Source organism: Triplophysa dalaica, chromosome 19, assembly GCF_015846415.1.
Source record: "Triplophysa dalaica isolate WHDGS20190420 chromosome 19, ASM1584641v1, whole genome shotgun sequence".
NCBI lineage: Eukaryota > Metazoa > Chordata > Actinopteri > Cypriniformes > Nemacheilidae > Triplophysa > Triplophysa dalaica.
Genome location: NC_079560.1, coordinates 215,571 through 231,199, shown reverse-complemented (window position 1 = coordinate 231,199; position 15,629 = coordinate 215,571). Strand labels below are relative to the sequence as shown.

General features: G+C 43.9%; 1 protein-coding gene across 2 annotated transcripts; it reads right to left on the bottom strand.

Moving 5' to 3' along the window:
• Positions 1–4,140: 4,140 nt before the first annotated feature.
• Positions 4,141–15,347, bottom strand: lhfpl2a (LHFPL tetraspan subfamily member 2a). 2 transcript variants are annotated; one of them, XM_056731925.1, is made up of 3 exons: positions 15,199–15,347; positions 6,038–6,641; positions 4,141–4,883 (listed from the first exon to the last, which is right to left on the bottom strand). In XM_056731925.1, exons 2-3 carry the CDS (start codon positions 6,456–6,458, stop codon positions 4,627–4,629), a joined length of 678 nt encoding a protein of 225 aa, XP_056587903.1. In that variant the 5' UTR covers positions 6,459–6,641; positions 15,199–15,347; the 3' UTR covers positions 4,141–4,626. The 2 variants fall into 2 exon arrangements, with proteins under 2 accessions (XP_056587903.1, XP_056587904.1); XM_056731926.1 differs by lacking the exon at positions 15,199–15,347 and adding an exon at positions 7,378–8,419.
• Positions 15,348–15,629: the final 282 nt, after the last annotated feature.

Below are 15,629 nucleotides of genomic sequence, written 5' to 3'. Positions count from 1 at the left end.
CACACACACACACAAACACACACAATCTGAACGGTGGAGTTTACAGACAGACAGACAGAATAATAATGTTGACATGAATGTCAGCTGTTTCTGGACAGAAGAATACAGAAATGTGTGTGTGTGTGTGTGTGTGTGTGTGTGTGTGTGTGTGTGTGTGTGTGCGTAATGGTCTGTAGTGGGGTCAGTTTGTGTGTTATAGTCTGTAGTGGGGTCAGTTTGTGTGTTATAGTCTGTAGTGGGGTCAGTTTGTGTGTTATAGTCTGTAGTGGGGTCAGTTTGTGTGTTATGGTCTGTAGTGGGGTCAGTTTGTGTGTGTGTGTGTGTGTGTGTGTGCGCGTTATGGTCTGTAGTGGGGTCAGTTTGTGTGTGTGTGTGTGTGTGTGTTTGTGCGTTATGGTCTGTAGTGGGGTCAGTTTGTGTGTGTGTGTGTGTGTGTTATGGTCTGTAGTGGGGTCAGTTTGTGTGTTATAGTCTGTAGTGGGGTCAGTTTGTGTGTGTGTGCGCGTTATGGTCTGTAGTGGGGTCAGTTTGTGTGTTATAGTCTGTAGTGGGGTCAGTTTGTGTGTTATAGTCTGTAGTGGGGTCAGTTTGTGTGTTATAGTCTGTAGTGGGGTCAGTTTGTGTGTTATAGTCTGTAGTGGGGTCAGTTTGTGTGTTATAGTCTGTAGTGGGGTCAGTTTGTGTGTTATAGTCTGTAGTGGGGTCAGTTTGTGTGTTATAGTCTGTAGTGGGGTCAGTTTGTGTGTTATAGTCTGTAGTGGGGTCAGTTTGTGTGTTATAGTCTGTAGTGGGGTCAGTTTGTGTGTGTGTGTGTGCGTTATGGTCTGTAGTGGGGTCAGTTTGTGTGTTATAGTCTGTAGTGGGGTCAGTTTGTGTGTGTGTGTGTGTGTGTGTGCGCGTTATGGTCTGTAGTGGGGTCAGTTTGTGTGTTATAGTCTGTAGTGGGGTCAGTTTGTGTGTTATAGTCTGTAGTGGGGTCAGTTTGTGTGTGTGTGTGAGTGTGCGTTATGGTCTGTAGTGGGGTCAGTTTGTGTGTTATAGTCTGTAGTGGGGTCAGTTTGTGTGTGTGTGTGTGTGTGTGTGTGTGCGTTATGGTCTGTAGTGGGGTCAGTTTGTGTGTTATAGTCTGTAGTGGGGTCAGTTTGTGTGTTATAGTCTGTAGTGGGGTCAGTTTGTGTGTTATAGTCTGTAGTGGGGTCAGTTTGTGTGTGTGTGTGAGTGTGCGTTATGGTCTGTAGTGGGGTCAGTTTGTGTGTTATAGTCTGTAGTGGGGTCAGTTTGTGTGTTATAGTCTGTAGTGGGGTCAGTTTGTGTGTGTGTGTGTGTGTGCGCGTTATGGTCTGTAGTGGGGTCAGTTTGTGTGTTATAGTCTGTAGTGGGGTCAGTTTGTGTGTTATAGTCTGTAGTGGGGTCAGTTTGTGTGTGTGTGTGAGTGTGCGTTATGGTCTGTAGTGGGGTCAGTTTGTGTGTTATAGTCTGTAGTGGGGTCAGTTTGTGTGTTATAGTCTGTAGTGGGGTCAGTTTGTGTGTGTGTGTGTGTGTGCGCGTTATGGTCTGTAGTGGGGTCAGTTTGTGTGTTATAGTCTGTAGTGGGGTCAGTTTGTGTGTTATAGTCTGTAGTGGGGTCAGTTTGTGTGTGTGTGTGAGTGTGCGTTATGGTCTGTAGTGGGGTCAGTTTGTGTGTTATAGTCTGTAGTGGGGTCAGTTTGTGTGTGTGTGTGTGTGTGTGCGTTATGGTCTGTAGTGGGGTCAGTTTGTGTGTTATAGTCTGTAGTGGGGTCAGTTTGTGTGTTATAGTCTGTAGTGGGGTCAGTTTGTGTGTTATAGTCTGTAGTGGGGTCAGTTTGTGTGTTATGGTCTGTAGTGGGATCAGTTTGTGTGTTATGGTCTGTAGTGGGGTCAGTTTGTGTGTTATAGTCTGTAGTGGGGTCAGTTTGTGTGTGTGTGTGTGTGTGTGTGTGTGTGTGTGCGTTATGGTCTGTAGTGAGGTCAGTTTGTGTGTGTGTGTGAGTGTGCGTTATGGTCTGTAGTGGGGTCAGTTTGTGTGTTATAGTCTGTAGTGGGGTCAGTTTGTGTGTTATAGTCTGTAGTGGGGTCAGTTTGTGTGTTATAGTCTGTAGTGGGGTCAGTTTGTGTGTGTGTGTGCGTTATGTTCTGTAGTGGGGTCAGTTTGTGTGTTATAGTCTGTAGTGGGGTCAGTTTGTGTGTGTGTGTGTGTGTGTGTGTGTGCGCGTTATGGTCTGTAGTGGGGTCAGTTTGTGTGTTATAGTCTGTAGTGGGGTCAGTTTGTGTGTTATAGTCTGTAGTGAGGTCAGTTTGTGTGTGTGTGTGAGTGTGCGTTATGGTCTGTAGTGGGGTCAGTTTGTGTGTTATAGTCTGTAGTGGGGTCAGTTTGTGTGTTATAGTCTGTAGTGGGGTCAGTTTGTGTGTTATAGTCTGTAGTGGGGTCAGTTTGTGTGTTATAGTCTGTAGTGGGGTCAGTTTGTGTGTTATGGTCTGTAGTGGGGTCAGTTTGTGTGTTATAGTCTGTAGTGGGGTCAGTTTGTGTGTGTGTGTGTGTGTGCGTTATGGTCTGTAGTGGGGTCAGTTTGTGTGTGTGTGTGTGTTATAGTCTGTAGTGGGGTCAGTTTGTGTGTGTGTGCGCGTTATGGTCTGTAGTGGGGTCAGTTTGTGTGTTATAGTCTGTAGTGGGGTCAGTTTGTGTGTTATAGTCTGTAGTGGGGTCAGTTTGTGTGTGTGTGTGTGTGTGTGTGCGTTATGGTCTGTAGTGGGGTCAGTTTGTGTGTGTGTGTGTGTTATGGTCTGTAGTGGGGTCAGTTTGTGTGGTATAGTCTGTAGTGGGGTCAGTTTGTGTGTTATGGTCTGTAGTGGGGTCAGTTTGTGTGTTATGGTCTGTAGTGGGATCAGTTTGTGTGTTATGGTCTGTAGTGGGGTCAGTTTGTGTGTGTGTGTGTGTGTGTTATGGTCTGTAGTGGGGTCAGTTTGTGTGTTATAGTCTGTAGTGGGGTCAGTTTGTGTGTTATGGTCTGTAGTGGGATCAGTTTGTGTGTTATGGTCTGTAGTGGGGTCAGTTTGTGTGTTATGGTCTGTAGTGGGATCAGTTTGTGTGTTATGGTCTGTAGTGGGATCAGTTTGTGTGTTATGGTCTGTAGTGGGGTCAGTTTGTGTGTTATGGTCTGTAGTGGGATCAGTTTGTGTGTTATGGTCTGTAGTGGGGTCAGTTTGTGTGTTATGGTCTGTAGTGGGGTCAGTTTGTGTGTTATGGTCTGTAGTGGGGTCAGTTTGTGTGTTATGGTCTGTAGTGGGATCAGTTTGTGTGTTATGGTCTGTAGTGGGGTCAGTTTGTGTGTTATAGTCTGTAGTGGGGTCAGTTTGTGTGTTATAGTCTGTAGTGGGGTCAGTTTGTGTGTTATAGTCTGTAGTGGGGTCAGTTTGTGTGTGTGTGTGTGCGTTATGGTCTGTAGTGGGGTCAGTTTGTGTGTGTGTGCGCGTTATGGTCTGTAGTGGGGTCAGTTTGTGTGTTATAGTCTGTAGTGGGGTCAGTTTGTGTGTGTGTGTGTGTTATAGTCTGTAGTGGGGTCAGTTTGTGTGTTATGGTCTGTAGTGGGGTCAGTTTGTGTGTTATGGTCTGTAGTGGGATCAGTTTGTGTGTTATGGTCTGTAGTGGGGTCAGTTTGTGTGTTATAGTCTGTAGTGGGGTCAGTTTGTGTGTTATAGTCTGTAGTGGGGTCAGTTTGTGTGTGTGTGTGTGCGTTATGGTCTGTAGTGGGGTCAGTTTGTGTGTGTGTGCGCGTTATGGTCTGTAGTGGGGTCAGTTTGTGTGTTATAGTCTGTAGTGGGGTCAGTTTGTGTGTTATAGTCTTTAGTGGGGTCAGTTTGTGTGTATTATGGTCTGTAGTGGGGTCAGTTTTTGTGTATTATGGTCTGTAGTGGGGTAAGTGTGTGTGTGTGTGTGTGTTTTGGTTTTTGTAGAGGGAAAGTTGATGATTAATCAGCTGTGAAACACGTCACACACTGACCTGAATTGTGATGATGAAACGCACACACAGACACACACATCCTCTGATGCTGCCAGGGGGCACTGACCTTCAGAATGTTTTGCAGGAAATTCAAGTGAAAAACAGACAGCAGACGCTCAACTGTATTGTGTCATGGCTTCTTTATTTGACAGAGACGAGCGGAGATATAATGATTGAACAAGACAGACACACTCACACATACACACACACACACACACAGTTGGAGTGAGTACATGTCTTTGGCTCTTTGTGCTGTAAGACATGATCAATGAAGATGTGACACTGAAACTCTGACATTCATTTGGCACTTCATCTGTGAACACAAATCCATCATCAACACAAAAATACTGATCTGAGTTCAGTTCTGCAATCCCACTGACAAACACACAAGAAAACAGACACAAATACTCTTCACCACGGTGCACACAGAAAACTTCAATAAGAGGAGAATGTGAGCGATTCTGCTCAGTGGTTTCAGGTGTGATGGAGCGAGACTCTCCTGCAGAAACATATTTACATTATATACACACATATTTACATCAGCTGGTAAACAACAGAGACTGACGCTGGGGTGGGCGGGGTGTGCTCCAGTCTTTAATCATCTCTTCTACAGCAGACAGATGAGACTCTTGCCCTCTCCTATCTCCTCCTGGACTTTATCACTGGACGTGGCGATCTCAGCCTGAGCAGAGAACACGGCACAGATGAAGGTGAGGACGGTGCCGCCCAGCGCCGTGTAGAACGCCCAGCCCATAGAACACAGGCCCAGTTTATAGGGCGACGCGTCCGCACCGCAGTATAGCTGGACCTTATCAGAACCCCAACCAGCGGGGTACAACATCAGACCCAGTATCAGAAACAGACCTGCGAAGAGAGAGACAGACAGAGAGAGAGATTGTGATGTAGTATGTGGACTTTTTTAAAATCAGCAAGAAGGTTGTAGATGGAAATTATGTACAGTTCTGTTTCTCATTACGGTTTTATTGTTTGTGTGTTTTCAAAGTGAGCGGTAGTTTGTGCAGATTCCTCATTCTAATAGAATATATAAAACACTACAACCGTCATAACCGCACAAACAGAGACACAATCCAGTGACTAGATCTCCTGCAGAAGTCTCGCTGAACTCGTCCTGTGATATAATCATCTGATGATTGATGAAGCTGTGAGGGTCTGATCTCATCTCAAGTGTGGGTCTGTTTGCTCTAAACCTCACACAACTTTTCACATTATATCTTTGAGTGTGTGTCTGGTATAATATGAGGAAATGAAAAGTAGGTCATAAATTCTTTCCACATGTACTGAGGATCTGACACACACACACACACACACAATCTGATGTCACTATAAAGTCAACATTTCTCTTAAATCAGACATTTTACTTTCATCAGGTTCAGAGGTCACACTGACACATCAGCAGAAAATCCAGAAAAACAGACATGTGACCTCATCATCCCATGTGACCTAATCAACACACACAAAGACAGACTGAAACCCTGAGCTTCTTCAAGAGCACAAACAGTTCCTGGATTCTGATCTGTTGTTCAAGAACATGGCACTATAAAATACTTGTTATACACACACACATGTTGGGTTTCCATGTTTTATGGGGATATCCATAGACCCAATGGTGTTTATACTGTACAAACTGTATATCATATTCCCTGCCCCTAAACCTCACAATCACACAAGAACGAGTTCATTCTGTATGATTTATAAGCATGTTTTTTTCATGAGGACCAAAAATGTCCCCACAAGTACAAGAATTTTGGATATTGCCATCTTTGTGAGGACATTTTGTCCCCATAGCAAAGTAGGGTTTACTAGGTACACACACACACACACACACACACACACACAAACAGACACAAGAACTGTGTGATAAATCAATAATGCATGAGACAGTCAGTGTGTAACATTTATTTTATCTCTCACTCGAGTGTGCCATGAAGACTTTAGTCAACAGATGCTTCATGTGTGTGTGTGTCACCGGTGTGTGTGTGTGTGGGTGCGTGTCTCACCTGCGACAGCCTGCAGAAGTCCACACACATTAAAGATGCTTTTCTTAAGGATACTTTGGAAGCACATGGTGAACACAGATATAAAGGCAACGGCGCACAGCAGCAGAATTCCAGTGGCGAGGAAGATCGATGTGGCCTGCCAGAACCCGCTGGCGATCTCTCCAAAATGCACAGCATACGGTCCACACATAACGCCACGCCGATGGTGAGGCAGCCGGATACATCGGCCGTAGATGCCCAGTGTGGGGCGGTACGCCTCGCCCGCCGCCGTCGCCCCGTGGGCGGAAAACACAGCGTCCGGGGTCCGCGGGAATCCCACCAGCCAATCGGTGCTCATGAAGGCAATGAGCTCGCTGAACGCGGCCACGATGCTCAGCAGCGTCCACAGCATCGAGCGACACGTCACAATCACATGACACATGGTGAGGGTCAAAGGTCACTGTGAGTTTCTCTGACAAATGAATAGAGAGATTGAAACTGTCTCTCCCTCTCTCTGTGTTTGCGCCGTTCAGACGTCGGGTTCCTTCCTCTCTGTGTTTCTCTTCCTCTGCGTCTGGATTCTACATCTTACTGCGGAAGTCCCACCATCACCTCACAAACACAACTAGAGAAAAAGAGAACGACACGTCACTAAACGAGTAACAAAATCACTAAATAAAGAAATACTGGCCAAACCAAAAAAACTGAGATGTGATATCAAACGCTGGCACTCCATCATGAAACATTAAAACAGACACAAGAGATCTGCACAATCACACACAGAAAATACAAAACACACTTTTCAAAGACAACAAGAATCCAGTCAGACATTCAGCTCTACACATAAAGAGCTCAGAGTCTCCAGAACCCCCCACAGACAGCAGAAATTAAAACCAAATGCTCAGATCACATGACCTTCTGAAAGCCTTGACCTCTGAACTCTGACATGTGCTGACTGCAGCCGATGAGAGATACAAACCTCACGACAGCATGTGTCAGTGTGTGTGAGAGAGAGAGAGAGAGAGAGCGAGAGAACACAACTAGACACAGTGAGACATATGCACACACACACACACGCGCGCACACACACACGCGCGCACACACACACACACACAAGCGCACACACAAGCGCACACACACACACAAGCGCACACACACACAAGCACACGCACACACACACACGCACAAGCACACGCACACACACAAGCACACGCACACACACAAGCACACGCACACACACACAAGCACACACACACACAAGCGCGCACGCGCGCACACACACACACGCGCGCACGCAAGCACGCACGTACACACACACACGCACACACACACAGGTTAATCCCAACAACAATCACAAATACCTGGTGTTGTTTGATTTGGAGTTTAATCATCTTCTCTGAGTGATCACACACACAACAAATCAATCCCAGCTGTGAATGAGCTGAATGAGGATCTGTTCCTGTGACATCATCAGCTCTGACCCCTCCCATCTAATGCTCAACCCTCAGGCTCCGCCCCATCTGAGGCCCTTCCACAGAGCAGAATCTGGGTTACAATAACAATCTCTCTCTCTCTCTCTCTCTCTCACACACAGATGTGTGTTAAGTTCTGTGATCCACTGAACTGTAATGGTGCTAAAGTTCAGAACTCTCGTCATTCATCTGATCATAAAGCAGTAGAGCTGATAACATCCTGATGAATCACTAAGGAGCGGCTGATTCTAGATCAGCTTTACTGACGTCATCCATTCAGCTAGTGGACACATGTGTACACAACAGAGCAGTTCTGTGATGAGAGACAAGCGTCTGGTTTCTACCTGTTCTGTTCTGTCACACTGGGTCTATTAAATGTTTTGATTGGCTGTGATTTCTCTTCCAGTGAACACAGACACACAACGTGATATATCTTAACATGTATCATAAAACACTGATGCGGTACACTACTGATGGATCATCACTGTTACAGAGTTCAACTCCTGCTCTCACACACACTCGCACACACACGAACGCACACACACACACACACACTCGCACACAAACACACACACACACAACCTGACATCCACACAACTCCTGCTCTCTCTCACACACACACAAATACACACACACACAACCTGACATCCACACAACTCCTGCTCTCACACACACTGGCACACACACAAACACACACACACAACCTGACATCCACACAACTCCTGTTCTCTCACACACACACACACACACACACACAGTGATAATCACACATCACAGGTTCAAGGTCTGCTCACAACATGAACAAATAAAGTGAGAGAAATGAAAGATTTGTTCACTCTCTCCAGGAGCCCTCCAGTCATTCCCTCACTAGTGTGCGTGTGTGTAATATGACTCAGCCAAAAACAATCAGTCAGGTCCAGATGGGTTAGTTCTGGAAAAAGAATCAGGATCTCTGGATTCTCCGGTGGATAAAGAGTCTCTAGGAGAAATTCACCACAACATTACAACAACATTCAATGATGTCATCTTCATTCAGCCTGAGCTCATTCAGGAATACTTCCAAAGCAATAAAACAAAGCTCACAAATGTTTGAACCGCTCCAGGACGCTTCTTCACCTCACCCGTGTCATCATCACTACACGTGTCACACATGTACACCTGAGAGACCACACTAACACGCAATCTGCACAGGAATCACTCAAACTATGCTCTTAGACTCACACATCTCTGTGAAATAAAGAAAGGATGATTCAAGAAGAAACTTTGAGATGAAAGATAATGCTGCATACTGCGTGTAAACCAATGTAGACCAACTAGACAGCATGCATAAGGCAGGGGCTTTCAAACTGGGGTCCGGGGACCCCCGGAAGGTTGCAAGGGGTCCCCCAGAAAAATGATAAAAGTCCACAGTGTTTATCACCTTTCTTTGCTATTTAAATCTTTCTAGTGAGATTTTCTCACTTTAGTTTCTTTTTTGGGATTCAAAGTGAAATTGTTGCCGACTATTTAGATTTAGAAACTTTAGAAAAGAAAGTTGGATTTAGAGATGGATTTATTTGACCTCTTGATGATGAATTGGGTGGAAGAGTAACTTCCTGCGGTCAGAGAGCAGCAGAGAGGGTCACATGACACACAGCCAACAGTAAAGGCTTCAGACTAAGTGGGTGGCCAGCCAGAACCAGAACTCCCTCAAGACCTGCACACAGCGACTGTATTACACACACAAACACACACAAAAAAAGAAAACAGACTGCATGTGTGTGTGTGTGTGTGTGTGTGTGTGTGTGTGTGTGTTTGTTTGTGTGTGTGAAGTATTGGGGGTCTCTCAGTGACCCTCTCAGAAGCCCGGCAGCAGCAGCAGGACATCCGCCTCACTATTGTTCAGAACAACTGTTTGTCACTTTAATCTAAAGGCCTTCCCACACAACACAAGCTTCACAAAACCCCACCAGGATAACCCTAACACACATATACACACACACAGATATTACTTTGGGGTTTCCTTCATTCAATGCTCATGGCAGGTGGGCTCTGAACAATCCCTCACATCCCATTGTGTCCTAATATTATAACACAAACATCTCTCCCTCTAAAACACACACAGAGCGATAAGATAATGATCATGTTTTGAATGAACTACACACAGAGAGTGTGTTTCCAGCATCCTACCGAAGCGTTCTGAGCACGGGCTGTAACGCTTACAGTCATGTTTCCATGTGATCATAGTTCAGCTCGATTACAAACTGTTCTCGGAGTTTTGAATCGTGCTAATGAATGAGTGCAGAGACATAATAGCTCAGTCTCTTGTGTTACCAAGGCAGCGCGTTACACGTTTGTGTTTACATTATCAGCCCTGTGGTGGAAAATAAAACCATTTCCGGTACGGCTGGCCTGGATCAGCACAGAGTGAAATGATGAAGCAACGAGAAGGATTGGGCGCGATGGTGGAAAAGAGCTCAAAGTTTCATCTCAACACAGACACGGAACACTGTACTGATGTCTGTCTGTGGGTCAGTAAAGCAAAGACTTCTGGGTAATCTGTTAAGCACACATTCTCTGGTGGTGCCTGCTTGTGTCTGTTTTGATCACAACAGAAGGACGGTTGGAGTATCTGCACAATAAAGCCTCCGCCACGCACACCTCATACTGACCGATAGTTTATCATGTCAGTCAGGTGACACGTGTCAATGTGAGTATAACAGTCATCCTTTAAATGCTTCACAGCACAAGTCACAAACTCTTCGCTCACTTGTTCACTTTCCCTAGTTCCCTAGCGAGTGAATGCTAAACAGTCCACATACATAATTTTAGATACTGACGTAATATATCCTGCGTCTGACAGGACTGCCGCAGACATTCGTCATAACATATATATTACACCTGTGTGGCTTTAAAGACTGTTTTGTAAAATGGTAAAAAACTTTCATTTTTACATTATTTGTCATGTTTATTGTGTTTGTTTTTTAAGGAGAACAAAAAAATTGTTTGCGACGTTTATTTACTATTACATTCACTATGTTTAATTAATTGCTTAATATATTTAAAATAAAACACTGCTAGATAATAACATTCATTTCATCTGTTTAGTCTCAAAAAGTTGAAAATAACTGTGAACAACAACAAGTGTATAAACGCACATGCATGGTATTAACGCTCACTCTCCTCCAGCTGATTCAGACGCTTGATTCACGTTGTATCATGGGAAATATGGGATGTAGACTCAAAATCAGAATGCATTGTGGGTAAAAAGTAGTGAAAAAATGTAGGGAGTGAGTTGTTTATTCAGAATTTGGACAAGACTACAAAATGGTGGACACCTGATATAGTGCACTATAAAGGAGATGGGGCGGATTCAGACACAGCTATGAAGTTAGTCAGAATACTATATGGAGATGGTGGTCTAGTGGGTTAAACCACTGAACTGGTAAATCAAAGGTTGCTCGTTCGATCCCAGCACCCACCACCAGTGTGTCCTTGAGCAAGACACTTTACTCCATGTTGCTCCAGGGGGATTGTCCCTGTAATAAGTGCACTGTAAGTCGCTTTGGATAAAAGCGCCTGCCAAATGTCTAAATGTAAATGTCTGTGTGCTCATGACATCATCCACATGAACAATACGCCTCAAGTACATGACATTTATATCTTAATTTCTGTCCTCAGATACTCACAAATGTGGGTCATGGAGATATTCACAAACACACTTATCTTGTTAGTTGTGTACACACCTACTGTATAAGAACACAAATTATGTTTTAATCATAATCTTCAACTCACAGTTTATCAACAGATGTTCTCTAAGACAAATATTCACCTTTAAAAGAAACCGATAAGCAGAAGAAGCTGTATACACAGGAGCGTTTTCAACTGAAAACGCAACAAAAATGTATGCGTCTTGGCCGATCATTTAGACGGAAACAGTGTTTTGGGGACTGAAAACACAATTTTTTAGAAGACGGGAAAACGGCGCTTTTTTCATATCCATGTAAATGGCCAGTCGGAACTTACCATTAGGTCGTGCGAGTTTAGCCAAAACAATATGGTGGCTTCCCGTACTGTGAGCTCTCGCTGCTGGAGTATGTATTAACGTTTCCTCAGCAAAAACTCACGAACACACAAAAATTGTCTCATATTTACACACAAATCACAATCACACTACTCCATCTCACACAGGTAATCTGACCAACACAATCAGCCAATGATCGGACAATTCAACAGTAATTATCCAATATGCATGCATGACTGTCTGTCAGCACCCAATCAGAGAGCAGCAAGGAACAGACCAACAGAAGTCTTGACCAATGGCACGTGTGATTAGGGTTGATGTGGCACAGTGATGAATAATGCAGGACGCCTCCAGAGGAGCCCGGAACACGAGCGTCCCCTGAGCACGGCCCCCCGCCAAACAAAAGACACACAAAAAGAGAGTGTCCTGAAGTGTAGCGGGGGTTTGGGTGGGGGTGATTAAAATCCACCCTGCTGCTTTCACAAACACAAATGAGAGACGTCCTGTCCGCTGTTAAATATACACTTTTTAAACAACACTCTTGTTACACATGCAGCTCTGCTTGGAATGATTTCCTTACACACGTGTATGACATATTAAAAAAAACACTGAGAGAGAGACAAAGAGAGAAAGAGAGAGAGTGTGGTCTCTTATCAGTGTGCATGACTGCTCAACACACAGAAAAACACTGAGAGACACACACACACACACACACACACAATGATCCACTGGTCACTCTTAACACAAACCAGACAAAGAAAAAACTACAAACAAGGGTAACAGCTCCACCTCGCTCTTTCATCATTCAGATAACTCACATTCAGACTAATATTCTGTCATCATTTACAGACCCTCACGTCTTCATTCTGCACAGATGTTTAGTGTGTGTGTTTATCATAAAATTTGAAGGTGTGAAAAAGCCACATTAAGTGTCTGGTGCTGTATATTGTGAAGTCACAGGGCAGCTGGTGAATGTTTTCGTGTGCTCTGTTGCTCTCAGATTGATGTGTGATGTTTGTTTCTGGACTCAGACGGTGGGGCCGGCGGCGCTGAGAACTGGGCGCTGGGTTTAATTCAATCAAACGTGCTCCTTTTGGGAGCGCCGCATGGAAAACTCCAGCACATAATGTGACCCAATTACAGCCGAAACGGCCACATAGACCAACACACAACTCCATCAGAAGAAGATCTTATTCATGATCTACTGACGCGTGTGTCAACCATAGAGACAAAGGTGAAGTGTGTACCGAACAAAATCATGTGAAAGTTTTTAGGTTCCTCCAGCTGTTTGACCTCTAACCTCCACCCTACATTCATTTCAACACAGAAGGGTTTCCATTCTCAAACACACAGACACATCTGAGATCTTGTTACATCTTACTGTAAAAACAGACACAATCATGAGCTCGCCTCACAGGAGACTTTTATCTGTCTCACCGTCTGCTGATGACACAGATCCTGAGCAGAACTCCAAAATAATCTCACAAAACAACAACAACAACATGTTGCTAAGCTAACAATACAGTCATCATATCTAACACAATATCAGCGGTGTTGAAATGTGTGCAGTTGTGTTTCTCTAAGCCACTCTTCCAGAATTCTCCTGAATTGATTTTCCATTGAGCCTGCTGCAATGCATTCTGGGATTGACCTATCTGTGAAGGATACAAGCAATGCTTTTTAGACTAAATAAACCTGTCTAGATAAACCTATTGAAACAGAGCAAACATAGCCTTTCTCTCTCTCTATCTCACTCTCGCTATCTCTCCCTTTCAATCTCTCTCTCACTCTCTCTCTCACACACTCTCTCTATATCTCACTCTCTCTCTATATATATCTCACTCTCTCCCTCTCTATCTCACTCGATATCTCTCCCTTTCAATCTCTCTCTCACTCTCTCTCTCACACACTCTCTATATCTCACTCTCTCCCTCTCTATCTCACTCGCTATCTCTCCCTTTCAATCTCTCTCTCACTCTCTCTCTCACACACTCTCTCTATATCTCACTCTCTCTCTATATATCTCACTCTCTCCCTCTCAATCTCACTCGCTATCTCTCCCTTTCAATCTCTCTCTCACTCTCACTCTCTCATACACTCTCTCTCCCTCTCTCTCTCTCTCGGCGGTGGATCAGAGGGACGGTGTGTTTTCTCTTGGCTCAAACAGTCTGTAATGAAGCGTCTGCTTTTCTTCCACAGTTTTTGTGGCAAGAGCGGAGAAAGCGGTCGAAGGCGTCCAGCTGCATGCTCTTATTCTTAGCTTCCATAAAGTGAACGTTCGCTCATGATGGAGGGCTGCTAAACCATCCAACCTCAAACAGATCTTAAAGGGCCAGCACAGGAAAAAACAACATCATACTGTAAGATGTCCTAAAGACAGCTCATAAGACACAGACTGCAAATGTCAACATCCATCAATAACTTCATCCAAATCCAATCTTCTCAAGTAAAACCATACATCTCTGAGATGTGACGAGTAATATTTATCCATCTATATGTTTATATCAGTGGTTCTCAACTTTCTCATCATGCCCCCCCCCCTCTAAAAACAGACCTACAAAAATAAAATAACCTCACACCATTTAAAGTAAACCAAATACATAGTAAATTGTACATGCTGGAACATCACTATTATACAAGACATCAATTGGATAAATAAAATGAAAATATGAAAACATTTTCTCTCACAACACAAACCTATACTTTCACTTCAGAAGACACTCTTATTTAGATGATTATGTATACTATGATTATGTATTATTATGATGAATGATTGTGCTTTTTGGAGCTTCAACATTTTTAGGGCCATTTATAAAAGCATCATAATATATTATATACATCGAAATGACATGAGGATGAGTAAATGATGAGACTATATTTATATTCTGTTGAACTATAATCAGATTTCTTTAAACCAGGACTGAAGCATTATAAAAGTTCCAATCTTATATTTTACAAATGTTGACAATGTCAGCTTTAACAGAAAAGCACCATTTACACCACACGTGATCATGTGAACTCTGACGTTTTTACATGTGTACACATCATCTCACTGTCTTGAGAGCTTTCAGATCATCAACATACATGAACTCAGAGTCATCGTCACGAGAGATCTCTTAAAAACCTCCCTGAGACCGACTAGAGACCATACTGAGACAAATCACACATTACGGTCAATCTACAAAAATATACAGTATTACCATGGTAACTCCCCCCAAAAAACGTACTCCCAAATCTGTCCACATTCGAGAGATATATCGTTTTTCTTTTTTGAAGCTATTTCTAGAGATGAGTAAAGCCTTAGTATGAACGAATAAATGTGACGAGTCAAAGAAACACTAAACACTATAAATAAAACAGCAAATCCACACGAATCATGTTAGTCGCAGAGTAAACGCAAATGTGGAAGAAAGAGAGATAGAGAGAGAGAAAGAAAGAAAGAAAGAAAGAAAGAAAGAAGGAACTCGTCATTTCTGCTGCCACGACTTTCCGTTCTGAACACAATGAGGAGAAAAACCGGCCCACATTAAAGCCGTAAACTCTCACTAAACTCTCACTCGATAAACTCTTTCTTTCGCATGATTTTACACACGTGTCGATTAGTACAACGCGATCATTATAAATGCGAAGTCATTTCATTTATCTCATTTGTTAAAATAAGATCATTAGATACATGTTTGAATCTGAGGTAAATGTGAGATACTCACGCTCGCGCTCGCGCTCCTCAGCTGAAACCGACGCGATGCTTTTGAAAGATGAAGAGAATCTAGATTTCCGTTAAACTGACCGAGAGCTCGTGAGCTCATTCTCTCTCTCTCTCTCTCTCTCTCTCTCTCTCACACACACGCTCTCTCTCTCTCTCTCTCTCTCTCTCTCTCTCTCTCTCACACACACGCTCTCTCTCTCTCTCTCTCTCTCTCTCACACACGCTCTCTCTCTCTCTCTCTCTCTCTCTCTCACTCTCTCTCTCTCACTCTCTCTCTCACACACGCTCTCTCTCTCTCTCTCTCTCTCTCTCTCTCTCTCACTCTCTCTCTCTCACTCTCTCTCTCACACACGCTCTCTCTCTCTCTCTCTCTCTCTCTCTCTCTCTCACTCTCTCTCTCTCACTCTCTCTCTCACACACGCTCTCTCTCTC